This window comes from Perognathus longimembris, chromosome 6 (genome assembly GCF_023159225.1).
Source record: "Perognathus longimembris pacificus isolate PPM17 chromosome 6, ASM2315922v1, whole genome shotgun sequence".
In the NCBI taxonomy this organism is placed as follows: domain Eukaryota; kingdom Metazoa; phylum Chordata; class Mammalia; order Rodentia; family Heteromyidae; genus Perognathus; species Perognathus longimembris.
Genome location: NC_063166.1, coordinates 5,922,227 through 5,945,451, shown reverse-complemented (window position 1 = coordinate 5,945,451; position 23,225 = coordinate 5,922,227). Strand labels below are relative to the sequence as shown.

The following is a 23,225-nucleotide window of genomic DNA, read 5'->3' as shown; positions in this document are numbered from 1 at the left end:
GGGAAGAGAAGGGGAGGGTCAACAGGCTGCCTAACTTTCCAGCATGAAACTCTTCAGCTGTTTTATTTTTACTTTGTTTTGCTGATGGAGTCATGTGCTTTTCTCAAGATGGCCTCTGATTTTGACTTTCCTATTATTACCAAATAGCCAGATTACAAGTTTATGGCACCATGCTTGGCTGGATAGATTTCCTTGGAGCAAAACATTTTCATTTTAATGAAATCCAGCTATTATATTCTTTTATGGATCATTCTTCATTTGATTACCAAGAGATCACACTCTTCTAGGCCCCAACTCTTTGCTTAGGTCTTCTTTTCTTCAGCCTAAAAATGGCAGACCACCTTAAAATAGGCTGCTGTCAATTCTCCTTCCTTTCTTCCTAAGTGATATCATACATCCTTGGTATTTTAAATCCCAATTCTATATCAATGACTTCCATGTCTACAGATATCTCTCCTTTGACTGACTTGCTCTTTGAAGACAGCACAGTTCTGTATAGGGAAGGTCAGTGAGAACCTGGATGACACAAGGCTATCGGTGCCATTTTGATAATGGCAAGGGTTCCCTTGGGTCTCTGGTCAACTTTTGGTAAATTCAATAATTTAAATTTCATTGTTATTAGATCAAGGGTTTCAGGTACCAGGGGTCACACTGGTCACCAATATATGTGACGCTTTTTATGTTACTACTACAATTACTTTGGGTTGCCCACATAAACAGACAATAAGTTTTGTGTATGTTCTGGCTGCTGTACTGCCTAGAGGCTCTCTCTCTCTCTCTTCCTCCCTTCTGGCCTCCCTATTTCTTGATATTGAACAATGCTGAAATTAGGGAAACTGGTAACTCTATAATGGTTTCTATGTGTTCAGGAGAAAGAGTTATACATCTCTAACTTGAAATCAAAAGCAAGAAAGAATTCAGTTTAGTGAGGATACTGCAAAACAGTCAACAAGTTTTGAATGCAAAGGAAAAATCCTGGAAGGAAATGAAAAGTGCTACTGCAGTGAACACATGAAATGATAAGTGAAATAGCTTTGTGGCTGATAAGGAAGAGAGCTAGTGTCCTAACACTATTCAGCTGTACAAAGACGAAGAGGGGAGGAAGCTGTAGAAGACAAATCTGAAGCCAGCTGAGGCTGGTTTTCATGAGGTAGAAAGGAGCCGTCTCCACACCAGTGCAGGGTGACCAAGAAAGGCCGGTGTAGAAGCTGAAGCAAATTACCCAGATCTGGCTAACAGGCTATACAAAAAAGAATTTTCAAAGCAGATGAAGCAGCCCCACGTTAGAGGAAGATACTACCTAGGACTTCTCACAGCTCAAGAGACGTCAATGCTTTGCTTCACAGTGAAGACAGGAAGAGTCTCTTTTTAGGAGCTGATGTAGCTGGTAACTCCAAGTTGAAGGTAATGCTCAAAAGTCTATGGCCCTTATGAATTATATTAAATCTTCTTTGCATGTGCTCTATAACTGGAATAACAAAGCCTGGATGACAGCACATCTGCTTACAATATGGCTCACTGAATATTTTAAACCTACTGTTGAGACCTACTGCTCAGAAAAAAAAAGATTCTTTTCAAAATATTATGGCTCACTGACAGTGCCTCCCTTCATCTGAGAGCTCTGATAGAGATGTACAATGAGATGAATGTTGTTTTCATGCCTGTTCAGCTCACAGGACATCCATTCTGTAGCCCATGGATCAAGAAGCACAGTTTACTTTTAAGTCTTGCTTTCTGAGAAAAATACCTTTCATAAGGCTCTAGCTGAGTTTGAAAGAAGCTGACTCAAGTCCTCACGGGGGTAAGGAGGTCAACACTTCAGCAGGAGAGGTAACTATGGTCGTGGCAGAGAGAACAGTGAGCTAGCAGAGCCTGGGGATGGGCCCAAATTGCAGAATCTCATGGCAAAACTTGGGGTAGGAGTGGCTTCTCATGATGAGCACTGATTTCTTAAGATGGAAGCTGCTCCTGGTGAAAATGCTGTATGATACTATATAAACTTAGTCCACAAGGCAGTGGCAGGGTTTTAGAGGAATGGCTAGTATCAAAAGTGGGTAATATAAAAGACTCATATGGCGGCAATGAAGAAATGGCTGTAGCCACCACCCATTAGTCAGCAGCCATCAGCATGGAGCAATGCCGTCCACACAGTAAAACTGCAACTTCCTGAAGACTCAGAGGATTCTGGCATTTGGGGCAATAATGTATTCTGGCATTTGGGGTAATAATGTATTCTTAAGGTACCATATATATATATATATATATATATATGTACATTGTACATTTTCTTTCTTTTTTTTGTCTCAGCAAGACAAAATTTAATTCTGCAAGAAGGGTGTGCCATTTGCCAAAAATCTGACAAGCAAGCATGCAGAGCAGCAGAGCAGGCTTTCTGCTCAGGTATTTATTCCTAATACAGCAGATTGGTTGAACTCAAGTTCACAATCTGCTCATGATTGGCTACTTTGAATAGGGTAAAATGTATTTACATTAGGTGATTTTGAAATAAGATGAACAGTTCACAAGCACCGCGCTTTCTTAAGACATATGGCATAGCACAAGCAGCAAGACCACTATGGTTTGAACATGGTTTGAGAGTGTTCCCGAAGGCTCATGTGTTAGAAGTTTAGTTCCTAACAGAAAGCTGTAGTAAAATGGAAGAAATCCTCAGAGGCAGGGCCTAGTAGAAGATAATGTGGTCATCACTTTGACAAATGGGACAGTCTTGCAGGAACTGGTTCCCTTGAGAATGGATTATCATTTCCCAGGCACTTGCATCCTGTCTTGCCATGTGACCTCCTCTATGGTGATTCCACCTACTATTAGGCCCTTATCAGAGCTCCCCAGAAGCCAGGGCCATGCCCTTGGACCTCAGAATGGTGAACTTAAACAACTTCTTTTCCTTATAAAGTAGCTATACTTGGATATTTTGTTATAGCAACCAAAAAATAGCTCAAGACAAACTCAATTCTAATTTTTTCTTTGAGGGTCCATTATGGGGCTTGAACTCAGGACCTGGGCACTGTCCCTGAGATCAAGGCTAGCACTACCATTTTGAGCCACAGCGCCACTTCTGGTTTTCTGGTGGTTAATTGGATATGAGTCTCATGACTTTCCTGCCTGGGCTGGCTTTGAACTGCAAACTTCTAAAACAACTCAACAGATTTCATCACACTACTGCATACATGCAAATAAACTTGACCGTATTTATTCTTATTCATATTCTACATTCACCTTCTCTCTCTCTCCTGCTGATATCCACCCCCCTGAAAAGACCCTGATTTACTTACTTTTAGGTTAACCAAGACAGTATGAATCACAACCTTACTTGTCACTTTATATCCTGGTTGTCTAACATGGCATCTGTCAACTAGCAGATGGATCAATAAATACTTGATGAATAGATCAAAGCGAGAATAACTTGGGGGGCTGGGAATGTGGCCTAGTGGTAGAGTGCTTGCCTAGCATGCATGAAGCCCTGAGTTCAATTCCTCAGCACCACATGAACAGAAAAAAAAAGAATAATTTTTGCTAGTTGAAGAAAATATATTCACAAACGTAAGACTTACAAGGTAGGAAAAAACAGAAATATATTAAGAACAGTGTAACTAATATTAGAAGTAAATATAATTTGATTATTTCCTTTTATATTTAAAATGCCTGGGCTTTAAGTATATGAAACTCGTGTTCTTTAAAAGATATATTTGGACAGTCAAATGCTACTAAGTTTGTAGCAATTCTATCAAAAAATGACTTCGAATTTAGTCTTTCTCACTGATTTTATATTTTTTAAATGAATTAAATGTTCAATTTCAGTTAAAATTTTTCATTTCACTAGTTATATAATTACCATTTTAATAAGGTAGGAACTAATGAAATTAACAATTTCATTACACATACACACATACAAACACACATACACACCCACCACCACCACCACCTGCTCCCATATTTCTGACATAGAAATTGCTTATTGCCCAAGTAAAATTTCTCCAAATTATATAACATATAATTTCACTTAAAGAAAATCTGAAACTTCTCTAGAACTTCAAACTTTTTCACTAAAAAAACCAAACTGAACTTTAAAAAAATCCTTGGGAACTTATAGGAAATAATAAAAACATAACATTACTAAGTCACCCATTTCAAAATTATAAGCAACTCAACCTTGCTTTATTTCTGGCCAGCTAGTAAACAACACAGCGTTGCTTCATGCTTCTGATGATTGTGTGAGTAAGTGTGGTTTTGTTATCTCCATGAGCCAAGGTTTGAACTCACACATACCAAATGGTTCACTTGGACTAGTGAACTTAATTGTGTACAATACAAAAGAGTGGATTTCAAGATTCTATATTTTAAAAACTTCCACCTCAAAAACTATGCCAAAGTTTTGTTACATTCAATTGGTCATACACATAAAGAACTAGAAAAACTACACAATACTGGCACAAAAAATAAATTATTGAACTGTGACAAGGTGTGCTTCTATAAGTGTTGAATCTAAATCAAGTTCTATAGCTATTAGTACTCAAATTTTAATATTTAAGATATCAGAAATAGTGAACACTAGGTGTCAGTGTAAGAAATGGAAAAATATTTGTAAAAACCTGTTGTTTCCAGTCAGGTGTATAACAAAAAAAAAAAAATCAAAAGCAGCTGTGACCACATTTACTTATAATTGCATAATTCAGTTAACACGCCAATCTTTCTTTCAAACAAAGGTCTCTGTTCCAAAATCATTGAGAGTTTAAAATAAGATTAAGCTGATAATTATAATTTATAAGTCTTTTGTGACTTGAGCAGTATAATATAAAATTTTGTTTTTACTTCTAAGAATACAGATTTTTGAAAAGAAATTTACTTTTAAGAATATATATTTCAAACAGTAGTGTTAAGCCCTGATATAACTCTGGAACTATTATGCTGCATGATTTTAGCTGGTAAAAATATAAGCTTCAAAATAATATTACTGGGTGAAAAAGAAAAAACAAAAACAAAAAACCAGGGACCTGTGCTCTCATCTCAATTGCTGGCTCATGGTTGGCATGTTACTATTTGAGCCACACCTCCAGTCCTGCATTTTGATGGTTGACTGGAAATGGAATCTCATGGATTTTTTTTTTTTGTGTAGCCTGGCTTCTAACCTTTGATTTGCCAAATCTCAGCCTCCTTAGTAGAGAGATTACAGGTGTAAGCCGCAGGCACCCAATTACATGCATTATCTTATATAGGTAAATTCCAATAAATTAGTAAACAGACTTGGAGAGATTAAATAATATAATAAAACACTGGATCAAAAGGTAATACTTCTTTCTGCTATATTTATTTTGTAAGTACAAATTTTATGAGTAAAATAACATAGTTTTCATAATTGCTATTATTTCCCTATGCCTCTAAAATAAAGAAAATGGCAGCATATGAACTGAGTTATTTTGCCAGAATATTCCATTCACATTGTTGTAATATAATACCTGGACTACCCCATTTGGTTTTCTCCAAACATTTTCTCTTAAAGTATGAAGAGTTGGTAATATCTATCTTTAAGAACCCCTATCATCAAGATCAATTTATAGCAAAATACTTCGAAATACAGCAGTTCTTACCAGTGTTTCTCATCAGAGTCAACTGCGATGTGTTTTAGGGTACAGCTCTAGAATTTTTTTATGCAAGGAATATGAAGTAGAGGTTGGGAGCTGTTTAAGCCCAGCAAGTGGCTCTAATGTGAACTCTGGACTGAAAATCATTGCTAAATGCCATGGGAGAGAGGATAAAGTGAAAGCATAATCAACCACCTTATTCATCACACTTAATTCTAAATTATTTTATTGATTTTTTAATAGCCAAGAACATTCAAAAATGTAAAACACACACTAACATGCATGAACATTGTATCCTGTGCCTAACTGAGTCTCTTCAGGAAGTCAAAATTGTGACTTAAATTTAAAAAAAACCAAACAAAAAAACCACTAGCAAGTTGATAGCCCAATCTTCATTACAAATTACCAGTCTAAATTGGTGTTTCTCTAATCTGGACCTTGCTAAGGTTCAGAAAGCTCTATAATGATAGAAGTCAGATCAGCAAGGTGGGCTAAGAGGCATACTGCACAGAACAAAAAGGGAGTAATTTTTGTCTACAAAAATTCTCTATCATGATTGTATTGGTAATTATAACAATATCCCATTGTCAAAACTAATTAAATTATAGACTCATGAGTAAATATTGTTTTATGGAAATTATCTATCAAGAAATCCAAATATAAGTAAAAATGTCTTTTGAACACCATCAGTTTTAATCCAAATGAAAGCAGGATACAGAGAAGAGAAACTGCATTGGATTATATTGTATATTATAGTAGTTATATTAATCTTACCAGATTAACTAATTGAGTGTGTACTACATCTTCTACCAAAACTGCTGTTTCATGAAGAGGCCTTCTGGCATCACCCAGAGAAAACCTGCAAAAAGAAAAAGACAAAATTATGATTTCCAACTATTTCCAAGCAGTTTATTAAGAACTGAGAACAGATTTGTCTTAAAAATCTCTTCTCAATCTCCAGTTCACTAGAAGATATACAGAGAATCTCTTTCTAGGAAGGAACACTTGAAATGTACAACAATGTATTAAGAGATCATTTAAGGGCTGGGGATATGGCCTAGTGGCAAGAGTGCCTGCCTCGGATACATGAGGCCCTAGGTTCAATTCCCCAGCACCACATATACAGAAAACGGCTAGAAGCAGCGCTGTGGCTCAAGTGGCAGAGTGCTAGCCTTGAGCGGGAAGAAGCCAGGGACAGTGCTCAGGCCCTGAGTCCAAGGCCCAGGACTGGCAAAAAAAAAAAAAAAAAAAAAAAAAAAAAAAAGATCATTTAAGCTTGTAGTAGCAGTATAAAAACTGAAAGTCAGATAAGATGATTAAACACAGTTTTATGGGGTGAGAGCTCTGGACTCTAAATGACTTCTTCAGGCAGGTAACTTAAGAGCTTGGACAGACCTGCATAATATTCAAGCCAGGGAAAAAGAGTATAGGGATTTTAAGCAAACCAGGGGATCAGTCTGAAGAACCCAATATAAAGGCAAGAAGCCAAATATCAGTGAAGATCACCCTACAGTGCACAAACGACCAAAACAGCCATTTCACAGATTGAATTTTACCAACTAGGGCTTTAGATGGGAGAGAAGGAAAAAGAAAGAAGAGATTCCTTGAGGATTATTGCTATAAATTCACTTCCTTGCTCTCAGAATGTTTACCACCAATAGAAACATAAACAAATACATACGTAAATTAATAAAGTCAAAAATTAAACTGATTTATAGTGACAGTATTCTCAGGTACCAGGCAGAATCACACATGGAACATATTTAAACGAAGACCTGAAAATATTCCAATGATATATAAATGACTATCACTTCCAATTTAAAATGTATGACATAAACTGGGCAAAAAAGGTATCCTGCAGGCAAAATTAACACTCTGCAGGGTAATAAATGTATATTAACTATGTGACTCTTAATTTTAAAAACTAAAAAGTATATGTAGGAACAAAAACTACCAAATTGGTCAGCCATATATGAAAAAAACACCAAAATGAAATACAAGTGAAAAATATGATAAACAGAATTTAAAAATTAATAGGGGGAGCCTGGCACCAGCGGCTCGTGCCTATTATTCTTACTGCTTAAAAGGCTGAGATCTAGGAAATCTCTGTTCAAAGCCAGCCCAGCAAAAAGCTGAGCTCGTAGCATGGCTCAACTGGTAGAGTACAAGCCAAGTGAGCAAGCAAAGCAAGCTGAGTGTGAGGTCCTAAGTTCATTCTTACTGGCAAAAATACAAAAAGAAAAAAGATAAAAATTTAATGGATTTGATAGCAGATTAGACTGAACTGAAAACAAAAATGGTGTTCTAGATGAAATTGCCCATAACATAGTATGGGTAGCAGAATAACAGGGAATGCTATGATAAATGTTATGCCAAAAATATGGATATTGTGGTGAAATGGATAATTTTTAGAAAAATGTAAATGACCAAAACCAATCTAAAAAGCAGAAAACTCAATTAGTTCTATGAATTTTAAAGAAACTGAATTAGGAATAGGTCCACAGTAGTAGAACCAAGCAGCCATTTGGACACTTTGTTTATAGATTTTTCTTCTTTAATAAGTATTAATAATTTGCCAATTTGAGCCTGTGAAGTTGAATAGTTCATGTAAGCCAGTGGACAAGAGGTAGATTCTCAGCTGACATTCCATTATACTCATTCCTCCTACTCTGGGCAGGAAAGAAGGTCCCAAGTAAAAGGGTTGAGAAGTACCTGAACCCAGATATTTCAAATAGCCTTTATCCAACTAAGAGGCTTACAATATGCAACTGTAAGTTGCCGAGCATTCCAGCCATCACCAAGATGGAAGGGGAATTGAGTTACGATAAACACGAAATATTCTTCTGGTCTTAATCTCCACTCAGCCTCTACCTGGTGCTGGAGCTAGGAAGGATCATCTCCCACTGAGTGAGGTCCTCAGCAAGGAAAAGCAGAGGCCTAGGGTATGATGATTTTTTAAAGATCCCTTTCCAGATACTTGAGTTTGGCTTTTGAAAACAACTGTAATCCTTAAATCATAAAAATGATATCTTCAAAAATAAGATAACATTATATATGAAAATTAAGTTTAACAGTCCACAGTCTATTGCATTAATCAGAAGCAACACAAAGATATCTATTCTAGTCATTGTTATGCACCATCATTTAAAAAACTGTAGTCAATACAAAAGAAAAAGGAATATTAAGATTGTAAGAATGAATAAAAATGCCTTTTCCAAACAAAAAAATTAAATCTTACAAAGTAAATTGGGTAACAGTCATAAAATAAGAAACAAAATTTTAAAAAGAAAGAAATGGGAAAAGGCAATTTATTCTTGATAGTATATGGAGAAATCATTTCTAAGGTGCATTCCATTTTGGCTTATGGATATATTTTTTTGAAGGCTAGAGATGTTATCATAGGATTTTTATATTGTCCTTTTGAGTGCATTTAATAGACCTTTCAATGTAAAATGCTTATTTTCTAATTTTTAAGCCCTGACTGAAAATGGAGAAGGGCTGATGGGCTTTTAATCAAAGAAGCAAAAGAGATGTTGATAATAATCGAAACAAAGCACCTAACATCAAAAGAACCCTGGCCAGAACAGATCTGTTGGTGAGGTGCTGAGGATCACATATGAAGAAAAAGACAAAGGGGCTTCACTACTGCATGGATGCTGAGTTGCTTTCATACTCTCCACTGGCTACAAATGCTGATGTGGTTAAATTATTCGGGATGCTGTGGTTAAGTAATTGCTGTGGTCTTGGGAGCTAGCTACATTTTTTTTTTTAATTAACTCTGGCTTCTTGGATGTTTTCCTCGCTCAGGTAATTGACACTGCCTTGGAATAGACACCAGGTGACTAGTACTTGTGTAAGAAGGCTCTTAGTGACTAGTCTCTAAAAGAAAGTTCCCTTCAAAACACTTTATTTGATTATAATTCTACAGGCTAGGTATTACTATAATACTCAGGAATTTCTCCTAAACTGGAATTAGAGTGAGTGAACAGGCTTCAGCCCAAGCATGCATGAAGTCAGCTAATCTGGCACTCGACAGCACAGGCAAACATAGACATCATTTTGGTGTCATTTCTTAACCAATCGTTATTGAGAATAATCTGCCCACAGTCCAAAAGACATAGGTGAGAAGTTTGGATCAGTCACTTAAGGCAAACACAGGGTCAAAAACATAGGCCAGTTATCCTTACTCTTTAATTTTTACGTCTCTACAAGTTTTCACAACTTCATTATTTTTTTTCCTTCTGTGATGGCCTTTTCTTACTGCTTTCCTCATTACTTCACATCCATTTCCCCCTTCTCCTTATCACAATATGTAATTCTACACAATTTAAATGAAGTTTTGAGACTATTTTTTGAGTTTTATCATGTTCTATGAATATGTGGCATACAAAAGTATAATAAAATTATTTCTGATTTAACATAATATTGATGCAAAAGCCAAGCTATATTAACACATGTTTATGATAAAAAAAAGGTAATGGGATATTTTGAAAAGATACCCACTTAAATTATCAGTAGGTATTAATGAATCAATTGATATTTGCTGAATTCTAGTATGTGTCTGGCATTGTTCTAGTTGCTTGGAATACAAGTGAACAAAATATAAAAAAAGGAGTACAGCTTACATTCCAATTAAGAAAAGATAAACGATACATAATATTTTGGTATTTAAAAGATGATATTCTAAAAGAGGTAATGAGGAACAGAATGAGAAAATAGAAAGTGTGGAATAGGAGGCAGCTGAAATATTAAAAGGGCTATTACATACTTTTTGGTGTATGAAAAAATAACAAGCATGAATCAGATATTACATGTTTATCTATATATGTATAAATTAGCAGTATTTGTACAAACCAATATTCATCTATGAAAACGCATCTATAATTTCTAGGAGAGTTTATAAGACTAGGAGGATATCTACATGAATTCTGTCTCACAAATCGCAGGTCAATTGCTAACTAACAGAAAAACTGAAAACAGTACAATGAGCATCTATATAACTGTCACATAAAATCACACGTCGTTTCTCAACAACCAAATTTATATACATCCACACCCAACATTACATCTTACCAATATCAACTTCCCTTTACTCAACACACATAACTATTACATGTTTTACAGGTGCCATTATGCAAATTGCAGACCCTATAATGTACTGACACCATGTCTGTCACTCTGCCTCTTGATGAGATCTTCCTTATGTAAGTAAAAATTTATTTCTTTTTTAACTTCCAAATAGTGGGCTTAATTTAGTTCTTTCTGTTCCCAAAACCAGATGGAATATCAAATTACATAATAGGGTTTAAAAGTATGAAAAGGTTTGCATTTAGTAAGTTTTGTTTTGCTTGTTAAAGAGTATTTTTTAAAAAACAGCTTTATTGTGATATTGCTTACATATCCCCAAATCCAAGTGAAGTATAATTTAGTAATTTTTAGCAATTTTACAAACTTGCTCACCACCAGCACAATCCACTTTTAGATCTTTCCATCATTCAAAATAATGTTTCATAACCATTTGCTGTTATTCTATATCCTTTTTTTAAAAAAATCTTTTAAATTTTATCGTAAAGGTGATGTACGGAGGGATTATAGTTACATAAGTCAGGTAGTGAGTACATTTCCTTTTGAACACTGTCACCCCAGCTCTCCACTCTTATTCCCAGTCCCAACAACCACTAATCAACTTGAAGAAAACATGTGTTTCCTTTCAATGTTAAAGAATCCCCATTTCTTATCATTTATCACTTTCAATTCTTTTTTTTATTTATATATATATTTTATTATCAAACTGAATTACAGAGAGGTTACAGTTTCGTACATTAGGCACTGGATACATTTCTTGTACTGTTTGTTACCTTGTCCCTCATTCCCCCCCACAGTGAGGTGTTCAGTTCATTTACACCAAACCGTTTTGCAAGTATTGCTTTTGTAGTTGTTTGTCTTTTTTTACCCTATGTCTCTCGATTTTGGTATTCGCTTACAATTTCCTAGTTCTAATACCAGTATACCCGGTTTCCAATATACTCAGATAAGATACAGAGAAAGTGTAGGTACAGCCACAGGAAGGTGATACAAGAAGATCATCAATAATAGAGGCTACAGTTAAATATGGCACGTTGAAAGTAGTTACAACTGTGATGTAACAATCGTTTCCATAACATGAGCCCAATAGCTACACCCTTACGAGCACTTTCAATTCTTGATGAATCAGAGTGGTCAGTATTTGCATGCGTATGTACTCAGGTCTTGTTCAAGTGTGATGTGAATATAAAGGTACTCAAACTTTTAATAAATAACAAAGGAAATAAAAACTCTACCTAAAATGCTGAACAAGTCATAAGTCAAATATAAAGCCCGTTGGCAAAATGACATCCTAAATTGAACAGATCCACTAATCACCACTTCTATGAACTGGAAAGAGATGAACCAGCCTTCAGGCTGACTTTCCTCAAATGTAATTCTCCATCTCACCCATGAGGACAACAGGAGAAATGATGCTGAACACCACTGATATGGCATACCTCTATTCATGGGGTAAATTAATCTAATTTTACCCGTGAACTCATGCAAGCTTCTAATAATTATAGGTCCCAGAATTTTTCTTGAGACTAATGTCAAGTTCAAAAGTGTAATGAGTAAAATCTTCCTACTCAGTATTTTTTGAAATGAAGCAAACTCATGCCAAAATTATGATGTAATTATACTCCTTTTAAATGGCATCCTAGAAAAACCACCTGGCAATAATTAATACCACCACTATACATAATCTCTTCTAACATAGTTGCATTTGTAGGGAAAATGGTTACTGTCTCATATTATAATATTGAGTAAATGGAGCTGTAAATTAAAAAATATGGAAAACAGTGCAAAGTCATTATACTACCAATTTAGGGACTTGAAAATTGTGCAAATATTTGTGACTGCCAATAGGAAAATACATAATATATTCCAGTTGTACTACATAATACAGTTCATTTACCCCTTCAGAAAGGGCTTTCATTTGAATCAGGAAGTGTACAAGACAATGGTCTTTACAGAATATGTAAACTAGACAACAATCAGTCACTTTTGTTCTAAGAAAATGAAGAAAACATTTATCCTTAGTTTCAACAATATTCTTCAAATCAACATGGAATTGAGTAGATCCAGAAGAAATGCATTTTCAGTTTGTTCTACTGAGCACAAATAGAAAAGTGATGACATGAGAAAGATGTTAGAATATAACTATACACAACAATTCTATTGAGAATAAACATGCAGCATACAATGAATGATCTTTGGAGTTTACTTCAGATTGTAGTCCACAATTTAAAGTTTTGACATGCATAAATAAGGGCTTTTTGTACATGTTTATAAACACTATCACTCTATATCTATAAGTGGTACCAAAATACTCTGTATTTCTAGGAGCTTATAACGAATGTATGAAGCCTGAAGTATACTGAAAATATTAATAGAAACATATTGTAATCCCTGGATATCGAGTGTACTGACTACAATTCCTCCATAGATAACAAAATCTGAGAATGCTAAAGGCCTCTAGATAATTGGTGCAATATTTACATGTACTATGCAATTCCCCTGTACATTTTAAATCATCTCCAGATTACATATAACAAGCTATAAATGCTTGTTATACTGTACTGTTGATGAAATGATGACAAGAAAAAAACTTCCTATTGAATTTAGATGCTAAACTCATGAATGTGGAAAACCAATTTTACCTCTATGTACCTACCAACCACCAGCAATTATGTAGTTGTCTTCATAGGTACTGTAAAGTGGTAGCAAATACTTGATGTTGGTAGATACTGCACAGAAGCCTACACATATATATTCTACATTTATGTATGAGGTGAATATATATATATATACACACACATACATTGGTGGTGTTTTAGACACACAATATACACACATACATATATAAATTTAATTCATTTATATATTGTTATATATTTAATTCCTATATATAAATTTAATTCAGTTAAACAATATTCATTGGACCACAAGGAAGACCAAAAGCTAGGAAATGCAAACACATGTACCCCCAAGTCATTCATATATACATATATATGTATGTATATATATATGAATATGAATATAATGTCTTTGCAATCTGGCTTCTGGCTCTAGCTCTGACCTACTTTCTGGCTATGCACCTTCTGTTCATGAAATACTAAGATAGAAGACCACATAACAGTTTCACATCTTCTCATGTATTGGTGTTCTCTCATTTAGCCAATGGCTTGAAGAATTTAGTTTGAAGAAAAGCACTCACTTACAAATGTCTCCTAATTGTCAACTTTAATTTTGAAACTCTTCTGTGGTATACTGTACTGACTACCCTAATTCCAGTCCTCTTAATCTAACTAATCTAACTATTCCTATTGTCAACTATTTGAAGAAATAGCAGGCTGGGATGTAGCTCAGAGGCAAACCACTTGCCTTGCAAGTGCAGTGTCCTGGGTTCCATCCCTAGTACCAAACAAAGAAAAAAAGAGAGCAAACTCGGATGCAATTATGCCCTGCAATCCAAACAATTTTAACAATGTGATACACAGCCTAAGTTCTCCCACTTACAGGATTTTTCACCCCTCTACCAAATTTTTTTTTTTTTGTTAGTCCTGGGCCTTGGACTCAGGGCCTGAGCACTGTCCCTGGCTTCCTTTTGCTCAAGGCTAGCACTCTGCCACTTGAGCCACAGCGCCACTTCTGGCCGTTTTTCTGTATATGTGGTGCTGGGGAATCGAACCCAGGGCTTCACGTATACGAGGCAAGCTCTCTTGCCACTAGGCCATATCCCCAGCCCCTCTACCAAATATTTTTAAACCATGAAATTATGTGATTGCCCATGTATACAACAGCAGGATGACTCAATATACTATTTAACATTTCAAATTTTTAACTAGTTTGCTTTAAATATACTATTTAATTCTTCAGTAAATTCACAGAGCTCATCCCCCCTGCTCCAGTACTGGGGTTTGAACTCAGGATCTCTTAGCTTGTTGGGCTTGTTTGCTCAGCTAGGGGCTCTATCACTTGAGCCACACCAATAACTTCTTTCTTTCTTCTAGTTGTTTCAGAAGTGGAATCTTAAGCAAGGACTTTTCTGTTCAGGATACCTTCAAATCATGATTCTGTGGATCTTAGCCACCTAAGTGGCTAAGATTATAGGTGTGAGTCACTGGTGACTGGCTCCCAGAGCTCATTTCTACTTATAGATGTAACCTTCAAAACCCTTAATAAAGAAAGCAAATTGAATGAGAAGCTTCCTTTTCAAAGAATTAGCAAAGTAAAGAGTGAGAAAATATTATTTTCTATGTGCATAAACATCAATGAAGTAAATGGAAACTTGATCTGTTTACCTGTTTACCTTGATCTGTTTACTTTGATCTGTTTACCATTTACTTTATTTTGCTGTTAAAATACAATAGTCTACAAACATTAAATGGAATAAGGATGGGGGATAGGAAAAAGAGTAGGAAACCAAGAAGGTTGTCTGTAGCACTTTTATGACATATTACAAGAATAGCACATTGGTTTAACTCAGTAAAACTACCTCAATTTTCTTAAAATCATACATTCTTCATGTAGTTTAAGACTTCATGCTCTTGCTTAAAAAAATCATGACTTAAGAATAATTATGTAACACTACTGGAACAAGAAAACAGATTTTATAGAATACTGATGTTCACAATGTCTCTTTTTAATTTGTTTCCTATGAAAAACAGAACAGTATCCATCACCATAAATTTTATTCTGTAACTAACTTAATTCTAATTACTTGTAACAAACTTAAGGCTTAAGGATAAGTTACCACATAATTAAAACAACAAAGGTAGAACAGAAGGTTGTTCCTTTCCTTATAAAAGATGTTATTTTTAGTCTCAGTAAAAAGGAAACAAAATTAGAGTATTGTTGAAGGAGAATTATTTCAGATGACATTTTAAAATTAAACAAGTAAGGATAGGTACTTCATGAGTCTTTTCTAAATTTGAATTAAACAAGTCAGGGTAGGTACTTCATGAGTATTTTTTAAATTTGAATCACATTGAAAACTACATTCACAGACCCAGTTAAAATAATCATCTCCAAATTGCTAGAGTCTCTCTCTCCCTTTGGATTGAAAGGTAGACGGTTAAGTGAAATTGAAAGGTAGAAATTTTATATTCTACATAGTCTATTTTTGGCCTTAACACTAACACATCTGACAACCTGGGATAAACTTCTTTACATTAGCTAAATATTGTAAGTGCCCTAATAGCTAACAGAGGTCAGATCCAAAAGTTGATATATCCAAATGTAATACTAACTATACTTAGACTTGTTCTCTATATTGGGTTTCCTGACTAAAAATATCCACCACATACACAGATACACATCTCATATAGAAATTTAATTCAAGGAAACAATATTCACTGAACCTCAAATAGGAACAAATGTTAGGAAATGCAAACAGAAGCACCCCAAGTCACTGAGAGCTCCAAAGTGTATAGCAGTGGGCCAGCACGCAGACAACTACACAAATTCAATTCTTGTTCAGACGAAAGTCAAACTTTACTATTATAATATAGTTAAAATTTTTAAATATAAATCTTAAATTGTATAATTATACACTTAAAATATATTTTTGAAGTATACTGTTAAAGATATAAACTAGTCAACTCATCTCCTTTTCTATAGGCAAAGTCAACTAACAGGTTAGGAAAAAGTGACTGCTACAATCCAGGCACCAGCCAATGATTTTTGGAAAAGGTCAGATGATGACTATCCCCACCTTTGTGTCCCATAAGGTCTTGGCTGCCACTTAACACCAGAATAGTCAATGAATACCCATAAGGGCATAAACATGTATAACTATGTTCTAGTAGAACTTTATTGATGGTTACTGAAATCTGAATTTTGCCAGTTACATGGCACAAACTTTATTCTTCTTTAGCTTTTTTTTGGGCTAAGAATTTTTTAATGTGAAAAATATTCTTATTTACATAAGAAGAATAAATATAAGCAGCTAAGTAGGTTTGGCCCTCCAGCCAGTTTGCCAACGTTCAGAATAATCAAACACCAATACTGAGTAATATAGTAAAATGACTTATAGATACTGACAATAATTACTAATGTTATTCAGAGAGATGAAGAAGAAAATCTATTAAGATAATTTTTCTTTATACTTCAAAGTATAAACAAACAATATTACACCCCCTCTACCAATACTCTTCCTTATTTATAATAGTTAAGATTTATATTTTTCATTAAATTGTTTTGTTTACATGGTGGCAAAAATTCACTTCAGGGGCTGGGAATATGGCCTAGTGGCAAGAGCGCTTGCCTCCTACACATGAAGCTCTCTGTTCGATTCCCTAGCACCACATATATGGAAAACGGCCAGAAGGGGCACTGTGGCTCAGGTGGCAGAGTGCTAGCCTTGAGCGGGAAGAAGCCAGGGATGGTGCTCAGGCCCTGAGTCCAAGGCCCAGGATTGGCCCCCCCCCCAAAAAAAAAAAATTCACTTCAGTATGGGGGGGAGCATTTGAGACATTGTCTTAAGTCAATAAAGAACAGTCAGACAGTAATATCAAGGTTACCATAGAGTTAACTTGACTATTTTAAAATTGCTATTTTAGGAGTATTTAGGAATCATCTCTTCAACTTTTATATAATCTAGGAATTTCATGCCTACTAACAAAATGCAAATAATAACCTACATTCTACATTTTGAAAGAACATCTCTGAAAATATAGGCTTACTATAGGAACTTTGAAGACGGTGAATCTTTAAGTGTCTTTAGATTTCTCTAGAGATAGAGAAGATGACTGATCTAGGTTTGGTTAGCTGTTACAACTCCTTATTTTGTTTTTCTTTCTCAAGCTTCCAATTTATACAAACACTTTATCTGACATATTTCTAATCTTTCCCAAAGTATTACTTTTTATACTGTGTACTATTAAAACAAAGGACGGATCTCAAAGCAAGTCTCCAATAATATTCCCCAAATTTTATTCCTTTTGGTAATAAACAAATACCTATTTGGAGACAGAGATTTTAATGAATTTTTAAAGCAGAAGTATAGATTTCTACACCCAAGCTTGAATATTTAATATTTCAGAAGGTTACCTTGAAATGTGATCAAAGGGAACAGTATCATGAGCTTAAATATCACAAACACAACCACATCAGTGCCCACTGCTGCATGGCATGGCCTATTATTCACCATTAACGTTTCTCTACAGGCTCTAGGGGAGAGCCTATCTATATTTCTGAAAACAACTGGCAAATGCAACAGGTTATATTACTGCCCACAGGAAATGGACACTGCCTGAAGTTCTAGAATCTTCTCAGAGCATAGATATAACAGATGACTGTGTTACAAAGTGCCATTTTCATATCCTTATCAATTATCCGTTTTCCTGCTTGTCTTTTGTGTTTTGTGATTTGGGGGAACTTATGACACATGATTTAATGAACCTGCATTTACATTCTTACACTGTGCCTATAAATTTCAGGGGTGAGCTTTAGCAAAATTTAGATTCGTTGACTATGAAATAACGAGTTTCTGCAGGTTGTGAATAGGATGTTTGGAAGTTTTGGATAAAAAACACTGAGAATTATGGACCCTATTTTTTAAAATGGACAAGTGTCCTATGCGTCCTGTTTCAAAAGACTACCAAGGAAAGTCCAAAGCTGCAGTAGAGTTAAAAGTTGCCATTTTGAGTTTATTTATATTTTATCCATTTAAAAATAAATGTTCTGGACAAGGTAATTCCCATAGAATGTTGGCCAACTTCTCCGAGAGCCGAGCGTGGTCGCGTGCAGTGGTGGGAGCTCCCGAGCTTCTGCGAGCGGAGGAGCGAGGACCGTGCCGCGTGCCACCGCCCGGCCCAGACTGCAACGGCAGAGCTGCTTATCAAGCCCAGGAACCAAAAGCTTGCAGTAAACTCAAAAGTGTGCAAAGAAATAAATATCCATTGGAAAAAACCTCTGATTTACAGGGTGGCCCATTTAAAACTGCTCCCAGTTAATAATGTGGCTGTGTACAGGGCCTCTTTTAAATGGGCCACCCTGTATGAAGCTTAGGTCCAAGATAAAAAATGTCCTCCCTTGAGAATTTTTAAAAACCAAAAACACTGTAGGTTTAGTGGTTATTTTTAAGGTTTGAGATGGTTTCTTTGGACTCCTTTAGAACTGAAAAAAGATGGATACACATTTAAAAATTGAAATGTTACAACCACACATCTGTAATGAGAACCAGTGCCAGTGGATATTTTTAAAGCAAATTAAAACGGTCAATTTTTTTAAACTTAGGCAAACAGCTGCTATACACACACTGCACAATAACTACTTTTCAGCAAAAGTTCAGAAGGAATTTCCTAATGAAGATTTGTAGGATGTTCTGGGGTTGATAATTAAAGGCTCCCCCCCAAAATACATGAATGACAGCATAAGAGAAGTGAGGGTTAAGGACTCTGTCCTGTCATGGAAGGATCTAGAGTCCAGAATAAGGATGCACAGTGGTAACTACAAAGCAAAATGAGGAAGACACAGTACAAGCAAAGCTTCACTGCCTATCTCCTGCATTGACTACAAAGGGCTTTGGAAGATGGCAGAGAGTTAAAGAAAACTTTAAAAAATGTCATTAGGATTATGAAAGATAACTTATGCCTATGTGGTTGATGGTGTGGACATTCAATGCCTGAGTGACATGGAGAAGTGATATTTGATCTGCAACATGCATCTTAAAAAGAGAAAGGGTAGGTCTGAAAAGGATAGCACTACAGTATTAGTGTAAACCAGTGGGGACTAAATATAAACACTTACAGGGCTGATAAGAATTCACAAGTAAGCGAATTCCTTATAATTTCCTCCTCACATATAAAAACTATAAAATTTGTCATAAAATAGTAAGTCGATTTTGAATTTTAAACAGCTGATTGAGAATGCTGGGTGTTTGTGTGTGTTTTAATGAATCACCGAGAAGAAAAGAGGGACTCATGGCAAGAATGAGATTCCAGGTCATTCTGCTGGGCAAAACCAGTGTTTAGGGACCTGGATCTGGCCTGGGGGCTGCCATAACTCAAGAGCACCAGCGGAAACCGACATACGTTAAGTAGGCCACTGTAAAATGGGAATTTTCCTATTTTTGAAATGTATTTTAAAGCAAATAATTTATCTGATGTAGAAAGCCAACAAGGACAAAGCCAAACACATCACTTGCATCTGAAGCAATATTTGTAATTGCTCCACATAACCCATCTACACAGAGAATTGAACAAATATCTTGCCACACACAAAAAAGAAAAGCCCAACAGAAAACATTCGCCAACCAATAATTATGCTACCAAGCTACATGGGGCTTTAAACACATGCTATTTGCATATGTGGCTCGTTTCCCTCTGTTCCCAGGACGAACAGAACCAAAAAAACCCACATCCTGAGCCACAGAACAGAGCCACCTGGTTTTGTCCTTATCACAGGATGGCAAAATGCTTTCATTCCCTTAAGGGCATGCAGGTACACTCAGTATTTGTATAGTGCTTTTAACTAACAAAACTGCTGAGATCTAGAACTGCCAAAAGGTTCGACGCAACCCTATGCAACAGTAGTATAACCTCTGCTGTCACATTAAAAGACACAGACTCAATGACTGGCATTAATTTAAAAAGGTAATCACCCTTTTTCTCTTAAAATGTATTTTAGAGTAATAAACATATGTTTGGACTTTTGGCCAGAATCTTTGTAGAATGATTCCTAAATCATTCTACATGTTTATGATTAAAAGGTATCTAGAGAAGTAGTTTCATAATTTATTAATGCCATAATTTCTACAGCTCTGATGAAAGAATATGTGGAATAAAGATGTTATGGTCAAAACTCAAGAGATATATAAAGCTTCAAAATAGATACACTTGATTTCCTCTGATTTGACTGTCCGTCACTACTGGAGTGTGTCAAAAAGATCTTGGTGGGTTTTGTACTGGAGTCATATTCTTATTTCCCAATTCTCCCTCCCACTCAAGTGCATGGCCAAGTCGCCATATTCTATGGTCACTTCTGAAGGTGACAGGGCAGGCCTTCACTATTCAAGATTCCGTCGTGTTGCACTACATGATGATGAAACATGAATTCCTATGATGCTGAGAACTAGTGGGTACAGTACAGTGACAATGGTTCTATTCCTCCAGAGGGAAAAGAATGACCACTAGGCATGTTTGCAAGCACTGCTTAAATAATCCTCATGGATTCATAAATAGGGTTACTTCACTGGTTAGCCTACGTATAGGCATCCGGGCTCCAAAATCAACAAGCAGATTGTGATCACTGGATCTGCTGCCATTAGCATCATCCAATATTTAAATGTTCTTTAGACACAGGGACCAGGGAGACTGTCTACTGTAGAGTTACCTACAACTCACAATTTATTTACATTGCTTTTTGAATATCTAGCAATTCTATGTCTTGAACCGACAATAAAGTTTGCTATACAATTCTATCATGTTTTTAGGGGCTTTTATGACTTTTTTCTTTAAGAAACTAGGAACTGAACTCAGAGCCTCATGCTAAACTCTCTTCTTACTATCTGAGCCATATCACTAGTATTTTTTGTTCTTGGGGTTAGTCACAAGCCATGATTTTTCCACCTCCTACTGCCGGGGCATGTCCCACACTGCTAGGACAACCTTATTGTGCCAGCATGCCTAGATTGTTTTTGAAATAGGGTGTCCTTAACTTTAGCTCAGCCTGGCCTCAAGATACAATCCTCCCACCTCCATCTCTCTAGTAGCTGGTATTATAGATGTGCTATACCAAGGTTGTAACTTTTAATTGTTTTCATTGCTTTTTTTTTTAGCTGTTAATTGAAAAAAAGATATTTGGTTTCTCCTTATTTATTTTTGTTGGCTGGAGTTCCTTTTAAAGGATTTTATTTCTTTTGTTTCAAAATGTGAGTCAATATGAACATACTTCAGTTCAGTAATATAAGAAAAACTTCAAAACCAATGAGCAAGCATAGCTTTTATCCTGAAAGTAGAAACTAAATAATAGTTAAGTCTACCTTCATACCTGCCTACACAGATAAAATACATCACGGTCCACAGTCTCCCAAATTAATGATGGGTTCCAAACAACAACAAAAAAATTGGAGCCTAAAATGTTTACTTAGGGTATAGTCAGACAGAGAAACAGGACTTGAAAGTACCATTTGAAAGTAGGTACCATAAAAACTTTTTTTTTCATTTATTTATTGTTAAAGTGATGTATAGAGGGGTTACAGTTTCATATGTAAGGCAATGAGTACATTTCTATCTCTTTTTTTTTTCCAGTCCTGGGGCTTGAACTCGGGGCCTGAGCACTGTCCCTGGCTTATTTTTACTCAAGACTAGCACTCTACCACTTGAGCCACAGCACTACTTCCAGCTTTTTCTGTATATGTGGTGCTGAAAAAAATCAAACCCAGGGCTTCATGCATGCTAGGCAAACACTCTACCACTAGGCCACATCCCAGCCTCATGAGTACTGGTACTAAATAAATTACTCTAATGTGTCCCTGGTAGCATATCTCTATAATCCGAGATAGTTAGGATCCTAAGATCTGCAGGATCATGGTTTGAAGCCAGCCCAGACAGACAAGTCCATGAATGCTCTCTGTGAAAGAACCAGTAAAAAGCCAGGCTGTACATACATCTCAAATAGTAAAGCACTGGTCTACGAAGGGGTTTTATTCTGAAAAAAAAAAAAAATTCATATGAAGTAGGTCTCCAAACAAGGCTTTATAAGTTTCTGGAATGTTAAAAAAGACACATCTATGGTAAGCATTCAGAAACATAGCATAACAGTAAGATTTTAGAGTTAAAAAGGTGTTTTAAATGTATGGAAAAATGTTTTCTTGAAAATCAGTCTAAAATTAGATGACTACAAGTTTACGTACTATGTCTACAGTCTAGAGATATAAAGATTTTTCCCATAAAAACAAATGGGCACAACACATCTGCAAGCATAGCAAAAGCTGAAACTAAAAATATTGTTTTAGCTGGTAAAAACATTTTTATATGTTTGTGAATTATAGTGAGCTTCCTAACTGCCTGAATTTCAAATTGAAGTGACATAAAAAAATCTGTACAATTTGTATGTTTAACTAAGAAAAGTGGAGTAAGAAATTAAAGTATAAAGGAAAAAATAAACAGCAAAACTAAAAATAGTCAAAAACAAAATATTTGTAGGAGATGCAACAATCTGTTATACAAGGACAAATCTATATAAAGTGTAGTATTCCACTATTGCCTTTAAGAAGTTCCTTTTATAAAATCCTTTAACCAGTCCAGAATTGTTTCTGCCTCAACAGTATTGTAGGATTTAACTGATAAATTATGGTGTCCAGAACTACTACCTGGATTGAGCCTGGGCACTAGAGGAGAAGCATGGCCTGAATGTGCTGTGAGCACCAGAAAAACAGTAGGTCAGTAGAACAGTAGCTCAAAGCCACACCATAAGCTTCTGTTTCAGTGCAGCCACTTGGAGACCGGCCTCTATGCAGGACATTTCTTTTCTTTTCTTTTTTTTTTCTTCAAATTTTTATTATCAAACTGATGTACAGAGAGGTTACAGTTTCATACGTTAGGCATTGGATAC

General features: G+C 35.7%; 1 protein-coding gene across 2 annotated transcripts in view; it reads right to left on the bottom strand.

Annotated features, from left to right (window-relative positions):
- Nucleotides 1-23,225, bottom strand: part of Supt3h (SPT3 homolog, SAGA and STAGA complex component) — a 241,970-nt gene that overhangs the window by 117,454 nt on the left and 101,291 nt on the right. For both annotated transcript variants that reach the window (XM_048347678.1, XM_048347679.1), the window contains one exon: nucleotides 6,372-6,456. In XM_048347678.1, coding sequence (XP_048203635.1) covers nucleotides 6,372-6,456 — 85 coding nt within the window. The remainder of the gene's footprint in view (nucleotides 1-6,371; nucleotides 6,457-23,225) is intronic.